The 17,295-nt window shown below is 41.4% G+C and overlaps 1 protein-coding gene across 1 annotated transcript; it reads left to right on the forward strand.

Moving 5' to 3' along the window:
• The first annotated feature begins 755 nt into the window (after positions 1-755).
• On the forward strand, positions 756-16,360 carry LOC120832600 (DNA-binding protein RFX7). The gene is made up of 9 exons (XM_040199013.2): positions 756-1,207; positions 3,981-4,014; positions 6,654-6,739; positions 6,918-7,040; positions 8,160-8,276; positions 8,799-8,883; positions 8,971-9,178; positions 9,966-10,246; positions 10,653-16,360. Exons 1-9 carry the CDS (start codon positions 1,086-1,088, stop codon positions 13,881-13,883), a joined length of 4,287 nt encoding a protein of 1,428 aa, XP_040054947.2. The 5' UTR covers positions 756-1,085; the 3' UTR covers positions 13,884-16,360.
• Positions 16,361-17,295: the final 935 nt, after the last annotated feature.

Raw genomic sequence — 17,295 nt, forward strand, 5'->3', positions numbered from 1 at the left:
GATTCTATATCTGTGATTGGACCTGCTAATGTGTCTGTATATGTTCACCTTTTGCAATAAGTCCATAAACTGTTCCTGTCCGTCTGGTAGTCTGCATTTGCATCTTCTTCCTTGTTGTCTTCCTCACCCTTTTGTCAAAAAGGTCACAAGCTTAAATGTTTGGAACAACTGGTATAATATTGGATAATGCATGGTATTCTGTAAACTTGCATTGTGTTCTTATGTCAAAAAGTTCATCTTAAAAGTACCTGGTATTTGCACCATACAGAAGGTGGACTAGAAATATGAGGTAGCATGGAAACAGTGCAAACTACTTAGTAGTTAGTTCCAACCACTGGTAGTTCTCAGATAACAATGCCTGCATTAAATCAGTGGATATTGTGCAATGGTATAAATTCTCAAATGAAGGTATAGTTTAGCAAATGACCACAAACCATCCTCAAACTGTCAACATGGAGCCGTTTGCGCCCCCTACAGTTGCTTGTGTCGCTACGTTGGTAATCCATACAAAAATGCATATAATAGCAACTATTATTATTTTCTATTACAACACACATTATTACGATAACATTAATCATTGATCAATAATATTTTCATAATATTTCTGTTTATTCTTTACTATTATACAAAATAATAGCGTCCATATTTATCAACTGACATCCATAGCAACGTGCTCTGTAACGTCTCCTCTCATGTTGTTTGTTAACGCTGTGGGTCCCAGTGCGCCTGCGCATGTCGAACAGCTCACTCTCCGTGCACACAGCGATCCCACAACGCGAGGAGCGCTGCAGGGAAGAGCCAGGTGCCTCGCAGCTCTCCGTTCACTATTTACACCCCGTGCACCGCGTCGCGTTTGACAGCAACACGTCGCTTTAGTTGATACACGTCTTTAATTCCCCACGTGTTGGATACTCGCGATGTCGGAGACGGACTGGATGGCAACAACAACAACAAAAACAACAAGGCGCGCTGCTGTCCCATTAGCATCGCGATGCCCCCCGGTCCATGCTGTCTGACCCGAGTTCACACCGTCCGCGCCTTTCCGCCCCCCCGTCCAGTGCACGCTCGTACGGAGGCCCAGCGCGATGGCCGAGGAGGACCTCCAGCAGCACGCGGACCGCGGGGCGAGGAGTCAGCCCGGCCTGCTCACCGGGCTGCAGGGCGCCGAGGCCAGTGCTCTGCAGCTGAGGATCAACAACTCCATCTGGTGAGGACGTGTGCACTCACTACCGCTGTGCACGCGGGGATGTTTTCAGGGGGGGGCACATTTTATTTTATTGTTCTCAGCACCCAGAGGTCAAAGTATTAAGTGAGAGAAGTAGTACCACAATGTAATAATGCTTAATGCAGGTATTCCTGCGTGGAATATCTTGCTGCTATGTGAAATTACATTAAGTAGTGTCTGCAAAATGTACAAGCATGAGGTGTAAACAGCACTTGTTGAGCAGAAATGTTATTTTGTTCCATTTCATTCTTGCATCGCACCAATCACCAAGATATACATACAGAGTGATTTCATAATCAATGTACAAGGTATTAAACTGTAAAATATACCTGTCAGATACATTTTATTGAATAAGAAATGCAAACAGCTGAAATGCATTGAGGTAAAAGCAGTATTGGATAGAAGTACTCAGAGCAAGTGTTACATACCTAAGCATATCACAATACTAGAAGAAATGTACCCATTGTTTGGAGTGGTTGTAAGCTGGCATACCTTATAAAGCTCAGCTTTACGGTGACGTAGACAGTGTTGCAATGTAATAAAATACATTTACTTAGGAAGAATTATGTAGTTACATGTCTTGTTACATAACTCCCCTATTCGCAGCTCCAGCTCAGTCAAAGCAACTTCAAACAACTCAAAAGATGCCTCAAGTTTTTGACCCCGCCGCCATATTTCAATTATTTGATGCCAAAATCAAGCGCCGCCCACTTAACATAGCAGTCCTTCTAATGTTACAGCAGAAGAGTACTCTAAAATATGTAAGCAGGCCATAACGTAACAGAATCTTAACTCCTATTTGATCGACATGGGCTATTTTGACAGTTTGATCAGTTCGCGAGCAGTGATTGACGGCCGCGTCAGAGACTCCTCGGCTCTGATTGGTTGATTTAGTCTTTCAAATGCCATTGTTAGCACTAAAAGGAAGCAGACGTACCAGAATCCTTTCACAAATCTGTCTTGTGTACTTTCAGGATGTAGCGACAGTTTGAGCGTGTATGACTAAAATACATTTTCATAAATTACCAACTGCCTTAATGCGCCTGTAATCAAAATCTGATATTGTAATACATGATCATATAAAACCGATGGAGTAATTCTGCTCCTATAGTTCTGTGTACTTTTTCTTTTACATTAGTAAAGACAACATTGCACCAGTTCACCCCATCTTTCACCTCACACCTTTGTTTTCTTTTGCTAGATTCTTTATTTGTTGAAGTCAGTGTCACCGTAATGGTCATCTACATTCACGGGTCCTGTATTTGCGTCATCAAAAGACCACCGACATGCTGAAACCAACAGCTCCGGCGTGTAGCTCATGTAACCCTTGAAATAAAAATATAATGACATGTTTATTGCCAAGATCTGTTTTTGAAAACCACTCTCATCTCCCAGACTTAGCCATGATATTATTCAAATCATTCTCAAAAGAGTTTATTTAAAAGAGCTCCCTCAGCTCACATGTCTTTCCCTGGTTTTAGGCTACAAATAACTATTTCCAAAAAAATACTAGACAGAAGCACATGATTACAAATGACCTAAGAGTATGAAATTACCAGTTTTAAATAACCGTGAATATTCAAAAAATAGAAAGAACACTGAATCACTGCGAGATTGAAAAGGAAAATGTATTAAATCAAAATTAATGCAAAAATGTTATAAAGACGGCAGTCAGTTTAACTATTTTTTTATAATAGCAATAATATAGCAGTTGTTTGTATTCTAATCTGTCAGATATCTACATCTGTCAGATATAATGTTGTATTCATTAATTGAATGATGTTTGGGTTAAGATATGTCACATTTGAAAAAGTACTTCTGTTCACCAGTAGCACTTATTGTCCAATGTTGTTGATATTTAAGGCTGTGTCCTGACTGAGAGTAGCCTTTTATTTCTGAATGTGAATGAACTCAAGTATCATTTAAATGTCAAACTACTAGAAAGCACAACAGTTCAGAGGTGAAACGTCTGCAGGAAAACCGCAGCTGAAACACGCCACCATTAACATAAGGGGATATCGGAAATTTGTCCTGCTCCCTAAATCTTTAACCTTTAAGAGGATTAGACCATAAATATTGATGTTGACTTGAGCGGCTGAGTGGTTCATGGTCGAGTGACCGTCTTAGTCGGGGTTAGCAGGTTCGTTTGCAGCTATATTTTAATCCCCAATGACAAACTATAGTCAATTGCTACTTTTCCTGCTGCTTTTCGGTTAAGCCACCAAATCAGAGACTGAATTACACCTTAAAATGATACATAGTTTAAGTCTGATTTAAAGTTAGCATTTATTTTTTCGATTCAATGCCTCAGGTGTCAGTTGGCATCTCTGCCAAATCGGCCTAACAAACAGCTCAATGTCGGCCTTTCAGCACTGAGAGGTCCGTAGCTCCTTAGTAACAGTGCATTAAAGTGAACTGTTGTTGTCGTGGCCTATAACAAATCTCCAGGCTCCGACCTGCCCGGTGGGGCCAGGTGACAGTTGACAACAACCTGTGTGTGCGTGTCTTATACGTATAATAGATTTACTCAGTGATTTAACGTGTGAGACCACGTTGCCATAGCGGCCGCCTCTCTACCTCTTTTTACATGTGACAACATGTGTTCCTGGTCCTGGGATACATGATCTGAGAGATGCTGGAGGGAGGGTTGTCTCATGCCAAACATTCCTCCGCTTTATAAATAAATACACTTTAGACACAAGCGTTCATGTTACATAGGCTTGATACTAATTTATGCTTTGTCTCTGTTTTGCAGTAAATCGGTTCAATCAAAAGTGGAAAACATTCTGGTAAGTTTCATTGACTTGTTTTAACTCACAAAATTTGTTTCTTCATTAATAGTTAAATCATCTCGAAAAGTAATAAAAAACAAGAACCATAAGTCCCAAAGAGGCAAAGTGATGTTCTTTTAAATGCTTGTTTTTATTCAGTCAACATTTCAAAACAAACATATGTTTATGAAACAGACAGCATAAATCCTCACATTTACAGAGATTTTAGTTATTAGATCAATGTTTCAATGTCTACTACTTGTTGTAATTGTAGTGGTTTTGTGTGAGTCAATTTCCTAACCTGTTAAAAAGAGAGGAAGTCGAGTACAAATGAAAGATGTGGCATAAAGTGGTATCCAGTGTTGCACATGCCAGCACAGTTGCTATTTTGACAATAATAGTACATAATATATATATATATATATATATATATATATATATATATATATATATATACACACATTTTGATAATGTCCAGCTCCCTGAGTGTGACGTAAACATTAAACCTCATGGGCGCTGAAACCTACATGTTGAACACATGTAGTTGTAAATGTAATTCATGTTATAATGAGCCAAAATACCAATTAAATTAGCTGAATATCCAAGGATTATGTTTCAGCTTTTAATAAAAGAAACCCATAAAGCAAAAAATAATTATGGAGCCAAGGTTAGTACAAGTTGGCCAGGACTTTGGGAGCCCTTATGTAATACTTTATATATAATGTGTGATGTCATGTAGTTGTTAATACAGACTGATTCATCTACCCTCATCCTCCTCATGCCTTTCAAAAAAAGAAAGTCCAAAATGTATTTTGACCTTGTGTAACCTTGTGTCGTCATCCTCCACTCTCCCTCCTCATCTCTCCTTGCTCTCACTCTGGATGACAAACACTGCATGGCGTGTCAGAAATGGGGTGCAAAAGCTGTACAAAACACGCCTAAATGAATCAGATATCCACTCCTAAAATGTACACCATTCTTGTGTTTACATGCTGATAACAACTTTGTTTTAAGAGGTAATATAATGCAGTCATTCAAGCTGCTCGTATGCAGCATATTAATAATGTCTCATATCTCCAACCTGCTGGGTTTAAAGTCATAAACAATTTAATTCATGCGCCTCACTCCTTCCCCCCCCCGCAGTGGGGATACTATGTTAAAAATATGCAGGTTTACACCAGAAATGGGAATAAGTGTTTCATAGAAAAAGCCGCCCGTCAACAGTAATCTTCCTGTCAAAACGTGCATTACTCACAACCTGTCTTTAACGCCAGTAGTTGCTTATGTAGCCCCAAGCAGAGATGAGGGGAGTCCTACATATCTGTTAAGCTCACATCTTTCTAGCTTCACACCTCCAGATCTTTTTAATTTTTCCCAGCACCAGTAGATTGAGTCACCTCAACTGGTTTTGCACAGCTCTACATCCAGATCCAGTATGGCTCATAATGCTATTGCAGACAACTAACAACTACTTCATGTTTGCTATGAATTGAAATCACTTTGTAGAGGTATTTCTTCCACTTTAACTCTTCTTATGTTGAACCTTTTCAAAGGAAAACTAAATTTAAAAAAGGAATACTTTCAAGGGAGGTGACTTACTTCGCACATGATCTGCTGCCAACTGAACCAACAGGGTTCAAACTGCTCTTTATTCTCCTGATATTGTGTTCTTTTTCTTCCTTGAAGAGCGCCGTTAGAAGTGTCTTAGACTGCTCGTAGCTCAAGCCCATGCCAATGATATTTAGTTACCACACATCTTAGATAGAAGGCCAACAGTTCAGCCCTGATGATTTATTAAAGCAAATGGTTCATTTTAGTTTTGTGACGGTCTGTAAAAGAGAATCCCTGATGTTAAGGGTTCCTCTCCTCTTCATTTAAATAGTCTAGAGTGTATTCACGCAAGGTAATTAGAATTACCGCAGAGTACATGACATGCCAGAATCAAGATTGAATATTTTATGTAACTTGTGTTGGGCGCGGGTGTGTGTATTGTTTGTGTTACTGCTGTTACATTTGAATGAGGACAGGACAGACTATTGGCCTTGTTACTTTTTGCTTTTTGTCAACACCGTGGTCTGCCAACACCGCCTAATGTCACAGCGTCAAATTAAACGTCATAATCTTTGAGCCACTCACAAACAGCTACAGGTAGCTCGGGAGCTACTTGCTGTCCACAGCCTGGGAGCTAAATTTGTCACAACGATAAGGTTAACAGGTGTAATGTTTACCATGGTCACCTTCTTACCGTTGGGCGTGTTGGCGTGCCCATGTTTGCTTACTAGCACTTAACACAAAGTACAGCTGGGAAAAAGTTGCAGGCGTGTCACAGTTATTGTCCTTTGTGTTGAGTGTTTGATTAATGTCCCAGAATTCATTCTAATGCATCTGATAGTTGTTGATGAAACATTCTGACTCAAAACCACAAATGTGAACCTGCTGGTGGAAAAGTCCTTCCTCCTCTGGGGATCATGGATGTCTAGACAACATTTCTTGGCAGCTCATCAACTAAAGGTTCACAATGGGGACGGACCGACTATCTGCTCCGCAGGTGCAGCGGCTCAACCTCTCCTTCTAAATCCAGGGCAGGAAAGCTCTTGACACTGATGAATAGAAAGGCCATATAAAGGCTATATTCTTTTTTCCTTTTATTTCTACAGCTAGATGTGGAGAAGTTCTCAGACATTGAAAAACTATACCTCTACCTAAAGTTGCCTTGTGGTCCAAGCAGTTGCATTGATAAAAGGTAGGAATACACCTGCTTTCTCACAGTAGGTATATAGAAATGTACAGTTGATGAAGTGCAAAACAGCGTTTTGTCTTTAAAAGGTTTAGTGTGTGAATGATATAGAATGGTAAAATGTCCATGACACACACATTCTTCGTCATTTGTCAATCAATCAATGGTCGCCTTCTTCCCTCAGTGACCAGAGTGCCCTCTCATCAAGCCGAACACAGCAGATGCACGCGATCAACTGGATCCGCCATCATTTAGAGGAATACCCAGAGACGTCTCTTCCCAAGCAGGAGGTCTATGATGAATACAAGTACGTGACAACGGGGTTTTTATCCTCACTCTATTTCTTATAAAACAAATAAAGTGTATAGCTCACAGAGACTAAATCAGATTATATTCTTATCTATAGACTCCAATATGTATTTGAATCTGTGTCCACTGGTGGAGATTCTTTCTCTTCTAAATTACTGGCGGCTGAAGCGACAGTATAAATAGACGCGGCAGGCATGGGAATCACAGAGAGCACCATGTGTTGGTAATATTAGAATGGAAAGTCTGAGAGCCATTGAAATGCTCTGACAGTGTTGTGTAACTATCTTTTTAACTCTACTTAGATCAGAAATACAGTGCCCTCCAGAAGTATTGGCGCCTTTAGGCCCGACAGATAAAAATGGGTTTAAAGAGGCGTTATGTGCTTGACTTCTAAGCAAAAAAACATTTTGTTTTCTACAATCACATTTGACGCCAACTTTTTCAAATGGAACGGAAAATACTGAAATTAAAGAAATTAAAAAAATTTGAAGATGACCTCGCTTTATGTTAACAACCATTACACAGAAATGTAGATATAGATGTATTTTAACCATTTTTTACTTCCTCAAACCGATTCCAATACCTGAACTTTCTAACACTGAGTACCCTTCTTAAACAGTGCGCAAAATAATGTTTTACCGCTTGACTGGTGGAAAATCACCAAATTGCTGTGATTTTGCTCGCTCTGCCTCTCTTTACACTCTCACCACAGTCGACCTATTTGGTACTTTCAATCACTCACCATCATGAGAAAGAAACAAAATGGCTCATTTGTTCAGAAGACTGAACGATTCCTCGAGTTGATGATGGAACAAATGAGCCATGGTGCAAATCTGTTCCTGCGTCCAGCGACAGTGTCATTTGGCGTGAACGGATGTACGGATGAACTGCAGGCTGCTATGTCAGCTTGGACCTCAGAGTTAGGGACAAGGATACATTTTAAAGGTATTTTGTCTTTCTCGGATATTGTTATTAATTTCAGCCAGGCTATATACCAAATGAAAATGCAGCGAAGAGAGACTGATCCTACATTAACATTAAGTTATGGCTGGTACTCAAATGATGTTGATGGAAATTTCCCGGTGATTTCATTTATTCTGTCTGTTGTGTCTTTTAGGAGCTTCTGTGACAATCTCAACTACCACCCACTGAGTGCTGCCGATTTTGGAAAAATTATGAAAAATGTCTTCCCGAACATGAAGGCGCGTCGACTCGGCATGAGGGGAAAATCAAAATATCCTTCAGTGGAATGGATTGTAAAGGTCCGGGTCTGTCTATGGTCAGAGACCATCTGCTGCTGCAGTTCATAAGCTCTCTAAATATAGATGAGAAATGAAATAAACTCCTCTGCCTCGGAAGCGGGAGCATAATACAGAGGCCAACGGGGGAGAGACCTTGATCTTAACCTTGACACAATGACACAATTGTGATTTCTTTTTGAAAATATGCACTAGTTGAAATAACCTGTAATAAAATGGGTTTAATATTAACATATTAAATATATATTAAATTAAAGTAGCTTTACTGCAGTATAGGAAACTCTTTTCGTATTTTTAGATTTCCTTTTTTATATCCAACAGGCCTTGAATATACAAAGAATCTTAATTTTTCATTGAACTGAAAATTGGGAAAATGAATTGTCCAATAATCTTCTTTTTTTAAATCCAAACTTAAAACCCTAACTGATAAAAATGGCATGAACCGTGCACAGGGCAGATGTTGGAATCACATGTTTTCGATCTTAACACCAGCTTACATATTGCTACAGTGGACTGAGGAAGAGGCCCTTTGTTCAAATGCCATCTTTACCCTCTCTGGACCTCCATAAAACAGGGGACGGGGTAAGCACATCGAGATCTCTCTAAATCCTGTCATGCAATGTATCATGTATAAATGTAACGACACAAATCTTTTGTGTGCACCTCCAGTGTGACGTCTTAGAGTCCCCGAGCCAGCTGAGTAACATAAAGGAAGATGTGCGCTTTGCAGCTTGTGATCTGGTGTGTGAGTGGGCCCAAAAGGTGCTGAAACGCCAGTTTGATGCTGTGGAAGACTTGGCTCGCTTCCTGATCGACAGCCATTACATCAGCAATAAGTCCCTGGCTGCTCTCACCATCGCCAGCGGCACTTCAACAGGTCAGACGCTTTCTGAGTCGGCCTTCTGCCACCTGTGTAAAAACACAGTGGCATCTTGAGGCGGCTTCCTGCTAGTGCTCGTTTATGTCAGTTAAAGCTTCTTTTTTTTCATGAGGACAGCTGTATTTTTAAAGTACCTCACACTTTTTCATCTTTACGGATCAAACATTTGCATATTATGCATTCGATATGTAGATAAACAAATCTTTCAGTCAATCCTCAGAGGGTCGCGGGGGGGCCGGACTCAATCCAAGCCTCCGGCGAGAGACGGGGGACCAAAACAGTATTATGATATCAACAATTGCTGACCTTTTAGAGCCAAATGCATTTGCACTTAAATCAGACTAGATAACGTAATATATATACATGAATGTTTCTTTCTGATGTTGAGGCTGGTTGTATTAAGTGTATTAAGTAATAGTAATTATTGCAATTTGTCGGTGCTTGTTTGGCCCACTTTTTGCTTGCATTTTGTTTATCTTATATCTCTATAGTTTGAGCCAGTTATTGTCATTATTAACAAATACAAATACAAATGTATATTGGGGTTTTGTTTTTGTTTTGTGTGTCTTTTGGTGGGTTTTAAACCTAAAAAACCTGAAACTTGTATGTGTTAATAATTTATAAATGCATTTATTGCATGGAGTCTTTATTAACTGCATGGACGTTTAGTATTATTATATTGAAAGCATATTGTCTTTACATATAATGATGATGAGGCTATATACCTTTTACTATTGATAACAGAATGATACATTTCTACTCTCTTGATTTTGGTTTCCTTTAGAGGTCAAGCCTCCACAGGCGGGTTCAGCGTTCCTCCCCACTGCCGAGGCTCACTCCTTCCAGCCTCACGTGACCACCCTTTGCTCACCGTCTGTTGACGCGAAGCAGCAGCTCCAGAGGAAGATCCAGAGGAAACAACAAGAGCAGAAGCTGTACTCTCCTTTACCTGGGGAGGGACAAACCAAGAGGGCAGATGACAGTGTCCCTTGTCCCAGCCCAACCCCTCCGTCACCTCAGCCAACCATCGGCATCGTGGTCTCCGCCGTCCCGAGCCCCATCGCGGTGAGAGAGCAGCACTCTCAGCAGCATGTACAGTACCTGTCAAAAGTTTGGACACATTTTCTCATTTAGTTTCATCCAGGTACCGTGTATTAAACTGTATATATATATATATATACCATTAGTTAATTAGTAATGATATCATGTAAGTAATCTCAGCAATGCATTTCTGATACATAATATATATTTATTTCTGATGTATTCACCATAACAGTCAATACGGTTAATGTGTTATCCACTTAGATACAACATAATGCCCTCTCATGTGAACTAAATACAAAAACACATTTTTGCATATCTACACCTCAATGACAACGCATGATATTCCTGAATAGCCCAACCTGTCACAAATACAATACATGTTCTGCAACCCTGATAGCACCTTCTGAAATACCTTCATTCCCTGCAGGTACAACGAAGCAGGCAACTGTTGTCGCCCAGCCCAATGGGAGCAGTAGAGAGCAAAATGCTGCCTATTAACATCCAAATGGTAACTCAGCCAGTGCAGACAGTGAAACCGAACCCCAAAACCCCACAAAATATTCTTACCAGTCCAGCGGGAGAGCGCACGGCTCGGCAACGCTATGCTCAAATCCTGCCAAAACCCGTGGCCACAACCGCTATCACTTTGCGCTCGCCCTCCACAATGATCATCGGCAGGAGCCCCGCCAAGACCGGGATGACCACATGTCATGTCAGCCCAGTCAATTTGGTCCAGGTGACAGCCGTACCGCTCGCACCCAACAGCAGCAATACCACCATTTCCCCCGCAAACGTCACTCTGCGGCCGGCCTCCGCAGGCATTAGTTGCACTATGGTGGGGGAGGACATCAGTTCCAATCAAAGCATGAGGAGTACCTCCGCGGTCCCCATTCTGACCCCGTTCGCCGTTTCCGGGCAGACTTTTAACACTCAAAACGTCGATGTTGAGATGGAAGTTGAAGCTATACATGAATACAGCCAAATGCAAAATCCTGGCGCTGTTGTTTTCCCTCAAGAGACAATAGCAAATAGGCCCCCAGGGGCCTTACAGAGGGCTGCCAGTGTGCCTATACCTCAGTCCAAAGGCCTCTTGGGCATGGAGGACACATCCATTACTAATTGCAATGGAATTTTCTCTACAAGCTCTAACACTGTGGCAACAGTCGGAAACAGTAATGATGGCGCTAATAATACAAGGGCTTTCTCCTTAACTCCCTCCACTCAAAATACCAGCACTGTTTCTTTACTGAACACCAGCACACCAGCTTTATTTGGGGGAAGCAGCAGTCTAATATCAGTAAAGGAGTGTTTCACGTCCGCCAAGAGCCTCAGGAAACGTTTGGGCCACAGTCCAGACTTTTCCCCGATCAAAAGGGCTTTTGTACCCCAGCAGCCAATAGAGGGCGCTGCTGGTCTCGGATACGGGATTAGAAACATGGTCGGTAACATCCTCAGGCCAGGAGCTCCAGCTCGACCTGAAAGTGCACCAGCTGCCAGAGAGGTAGAGACAAAAATGATCAATCTCCCCATCGCTCATGTGCACGCACCGTGCACTTCCTCTGTCAGATGCAGTGGCTTCTACTCTGTTGCCACAACACAGAGCTCATTGCAGAGAAAAAGCATGTCCACTGTTATGGAAACTTGCACCTCAGTCAGTCACCCGTTCATTCAGAAACCGCACGGGTACACGATGTCTAGCCTCCATGGCGTACCTAATAACCCCGGCCTCCAAACGCATTCAGGTGTGAGTGATGTTAGAAGTTCAGCCACAGGGAGCCTGGAACAACCTCAACAACACACCTATCCTTCATCTACCCCTGGTACTACCCCCTTAGGCTTTTTGAATCCTAATCCAGCTTCATCGTCAAACCAGCTTTCCATGCAGACCGATACAGACTACTTTACCTTTGATGAGGATGTGACTCAAGACAGCATTGTGGAGGAGCTGGTGCAGATGGAGGAGCAGATGAAACTTAACAACCTGCAGGAGTTTGGAGGCTGTGCTACACTGCAGGGCCAACAGGCCGTGATGCCAGACAACGCAATGTCTAACATCCAGACCATGACTCCTTACCATCACGCTTCAAACTGCCGCAGCAACCCGATCCATACTCCAACACCTACTCCAACTCCCACGCCCACATCCGAAATGATGGGAGGCGTCCAAGGCTTCACCAGAGAGAGCCCCTTCTCCCGTATTGCCTCCACAACCCCAGTGGAGAGCGCACTGGGGAGCAGTCGACACACCCCAGTTGGCACTCCCCAATCCAACTGCAGCAGCACCGTGCCTCCCAGTCCAGTGGAGTGCAGAAACCCGTTTGCGTTCACGCCCATCTCCAACTCCGGCATCACTGGTTTCCACGACGGCAGCATCATCTCCAGCAGTCCAGTCAAGCCCATGCAGAGGCCGATGGCTACCCACCCGGACAAGACCAGGCTGGAGTGGATGAATAACAGTTATAACAACAGCAACGGAGGTTTAAACAAGGCAAGCAGTGGAATTGGAATCCTCCCCAGCTATCAAAGCCTACTAGGTGAACATTTCCAAAAACCTCACGCTTTCGCCGTCCCCCACGCACGGCACCACGACAGCCATTTGGGGCGCTTGACTCCCATCTCGCCCGTGCAGCAGCAGGGAGCCAACGTGGGCAAGCAGGAGGGCTTCGCTGTGCCGGCGCCTCTGGATAACAAATCTACCAACTCACCTTCTTCTACTTTCCGGTGTCGCAGTGTGAGTCCCGCTGTGCATCAGAGGAACCCTGGAAACCTTCCCCTTGTCCCTTGTTCGGTCGCGTCTCCTTTTAACTCTCCTGTGACACCAGAGATGTTGAACATCTTTCCCCACAGTCAAACACCTTTTGGGGTGAACAGCATGGCGCAAAGGAGCCATTCTGTGCCACTCAACATCATGATGCAAACCGAGGTCGGGCCCACGCCGGGACAACACTGCAACAGTGAAAACATCGCTAATGTCCTTCTGAGCAAGCTGGATGACGACAGCGTTCGGGGGCTGGGCATCAATAATTTATCCTCCAGCTACACTGCACGCATGAACCTCACCCAGATCCTCGAGTCGGACCCCAGCCTCTCCTGCAGTGACCACCACTTCAGCCTGATGACTTCTGACTCCACCAGCAGATGCAGCTCGCAGAGGCCAAATTATCTCATCGAAAATGCCATTAATGAACAAATGATGCTCTCAATAGCTGACAGCCAAGTGCAATCGGCTTCTAGAGAGCAGCATCTACAACAAGCCCAGTCTATGTTGTTAACGTTGAGCTCACAGCAGCATCGAGAAGAACTGCAGCAGCAGTTGGATTTCAGCAGCACTGTGAAAGACCTCCTGGCAGACAACAGCCTTACCGCTGGCAGTCAGCTCGTGGAGCCGGTGTCCGAGCTAACTGCGGGAACAGCGGATTTCCCTTGTGAAATCAGAATGACATCGGAGCTCTCCAGTAGCATCAATGACCTCAACGCATTGGACACAGACCTTCTGTTTGACCCCAACCAGCAGCATGGGCAATATCAACACCCGGCCGAAGAGGAGGAGTTTGTGAATCATGTGCTGTTTCAGCAAATTACCAGCGACACAGCACATTCAAGTGGACTTGATTGGCTCGAAAGCAAAGATCATCCAACTGTCGGGTTGATGAGTTAGAGCTTTTTTTAGGTCATGTTGAACATGTTACCCTTTAGTTCTTGTGTGTCTATTTATCTTCAGGTATTTACACTTTGTAATGCAACTCTGGACGCATTGAGGTTTTTTCCAGTTAAAAAGTGCCAGTCTGAACTGCAATGGCGCCCCAGCACTCTGATTAAAATGCTGGTCATTTCCCTTTAATCAGAGGACATTGCCTCACATTGTTTCATCACGAGCATTTACACCAAGTAAACAAAAGTTACCGAGCGAAAATAAATCTTTTACTGAAAGATCATTGAAAAAAATCACAACAGTCACGAAGAAACGTTGCAAACTCATGAAAAAAGATAATTATTAACAAGACTTTTACAAAACTCTTTCTTGATATCATTGTGTCAAACTCTTAACAAAAGTATAATGTGAAATATGTCTGCTGAACTAATAATGTGTCACATTTGCAACATTTGTGTGTGCATTGAAAAAAATAATCACAAGTTCTCTTTGCAGGAGCATTAGCCGTCAGTCTACTTTATGTACATTTTCTATTGCTGAAAAAGATATTAACAAGACATGTTTGAGGGCCTAATTCACCCCTAGAAATCTATTTGATATATTCTTATGATCTGCTGGAGTCTGCATAGAGCATACAATAGTTTGATGGAGTACAGTAATACTTTAAGCCAAACTAATTGCTAAAAGACAAAGGAAGACTCTGTGCCTCTCCGAATCTCTAAAGATATGTCGTATCTTTAGAATGAAACGTCTGCTCAATATACAGCTCAGAATACTTGATGATATCAATAGTAGAATTAGACCTCTTTTGCTGGTTTTTGGTTTTCAAGCCACATTTTTCAAAAGTTTGAAAAAAGTGAGACGTTGTGTTGAACTCTAAAGTAGCAGAAACTAATGAAGATCTTTGATTTACACGGGGAAAGCGTTTCTTCTTTAACTGTCTAGATATATAAATACAACCAGCACGAGGGTTCTACTCTTGACTACTTGTAGATCCAAATGGAAGGAATCTATTAAAGAAACCATTTGATACAAATTAAACCAAATCCCATAAATGTGGGATTCCTGCACTTTGAGAGTATGATCCTTGAGTAACAGAAGAGGTATGGGACATACCATTAGCATTCAGAAAATGCATTTTGTATTATTTGCACACAACTTCCTCAATTCAGATGTGAAGGTCTTCATCTGATAAAAGACTTGACTAAATTCTTTAAATTGCATAATGTGGTAACTCAACTCTTTTTTCTTCTAACGTAGCACTCATACCGCACTGACAATCTGAAATGCTTGTATTTCTTTACATAAATGCACTGAGTTTAATTTGAATAATAGAGGAGCGTGTTTAACTGCGTGGCCTGAGGATTTCCATTCATGAAATCACTGGTCATATACGAAATCCCTTTTTTGCACTGATGAAGAGCTGTGTGTGATGAAGTCATGCAACCAGGTGAGATGAGAATGATGTCTGCTCCCTGAGGGTTTTGGTTTCCGAGCCTTATGTCCATACCAAAGACTAACTGTTAAACATAACCTGCAATAACATGCACTAAGATACTGATGTACTGAATTATGTTTGGTTACAGCCATAACAATTATATTCTGTAATGTGAAGAATACACTGGGGAAATAGCTTAAACATCGGTGACAGTTGCAGCATTGGAAAAACATTTCATTATATAATCAGTTCATCAGGACAATGTTGAGGATTGTTTGTATACTGTTTGCTTTAATATAAGACACTGTACTTTATCCTTTTTGACCGTGTTAGCATTAGAGAATGTTTAATTTTATTTTTAAACAGGTTGTTTGTGTTTGCACTGTTTATTCAGAGTGTGTTGTTTGTACATAAGATGTTGTGAACCATATAATCTTGGGAATTCACAATAATCTGACTTGCACTGTCATGCTGTTTTGTAGCATACATTTTAAGGGTCATAGCATATTACCAAATATCATATGCGCTACTTTTTTTTAAATTATGATTTGTCCTATGCGGTGGATAATTACAATATTTAACAAATTTTCTTAGAAAATTGTACCAGAAAATATTTAATCACGTTTTAAAATATTAACATAAGACAATCTGTAACCCTAAGATGTAATATAAGTGTCATAAATATTACAAACGCATAACATTGAATCTCTTTCAGTGTGTTGATAAAAAATTGTGCGTTGGATTATACATTTAAAAAGAAAAAACATTTCTGCAAAGCGGAGTATGTATGTAATATATCTCATTTTGAGTATGATTTAACATTGACATTGAGTTTAACGTTTCTTATTTATGTTTTAGTTATCATTTGATTACCACTGGTTTGTGTTTGAAGAAGACGTTACCCTTCCTCTTGCTGAAAGTGGTTCAGAGCTGTAGAACTGCACTCTACTCTTGTGTTACAGGGGATTTATTTTATACGGGGAAGTGCTTGTTGATACTGCTTTTCAATGAGTTTTTAAAACAATAAACAATTTTAAGTACATCATTCCCCTGGAATGAGTGTTTTTTTATATTCACATAAAGCAAAAGGCCAGGCTTTGCAAAAGACGAGGAACACACGCATGGTTTTACTTTGTGATCAAATGTGATACATTTACCTGACACGGCAGGACTACCAGTGAGTAATCTGAGGTGTCCGAACTTCCAAACAATCACAATCACATCACACAGGAAGGTGTCCTTAAATCACTTGTTTTCTGTAACTCGATATAACGTCATATTCAGAGCGTCTCTTTCTGCTGCTGTGTGATGGGAAGGAATCGTTGAAGGCCTTCTGACAACGAAGGTGTGAATCTGAGGGTTAGCTTCCCCGGCGCGCCCGACTTTGTCACTCACAGCTTTGTCTGGGAGGATGAACGCTCGTTTCCACAGAAGAAAGAGAGCAGAAACTGTTGGGGCGATAAGCTTAATATAAGACAGAAGGACACAATCATGACAAAATAAGGTTTACGCCTACCAATTGTAATGCAAAATGCCTACTTAGCACATATTTCTACATAGGATATAGTGTTTTTCTCTGAACTCAGTAGATCTTCACCCTTTGTGTTAACGTACATGCTTCTATGCATCTTAATATATTTCATATTCTTATAAAATAGAACGCTTTCATAATTTGGTGTAACAGACTATCATAAGCTTTCTACCACACAATACATCAGCCTCGAAAGTCCTGTATCTATTAAGCTAGTTGATATATGCAAGGTCTCTCCTAGTAATGGGAATATAGTATGTATATCACATTAACTAATAGTCAGAGCACGCTATGGCATATCAGGCAACTGCTTACTGATGGTCGGTGTCTCTACTGAATCTGAAGCAAATCCATGTCCTTGTACTTAAATACAAAGTAAAGATACTTTATTTGTGTATTTAAATGTTGTGCTACTACACATACCCCATTACATTTCAGGGGAAACTATT

The sequence above is a fragment of the Gasterosteus aculeatus genome, chromosome 12, assembly GCF_964276395.1.
Source record: "Gasterosteus aculeatus chromosome 12, fGasAcu3.hap1.1, whole genome shotgun sequence".
Lineage (NCBI taxonomy): Eukaryota > Metazoa > Chordata > Actinopteri > Perciformes > Gasterosteidae > Gasterosteus > Gasterosteus aculeatus.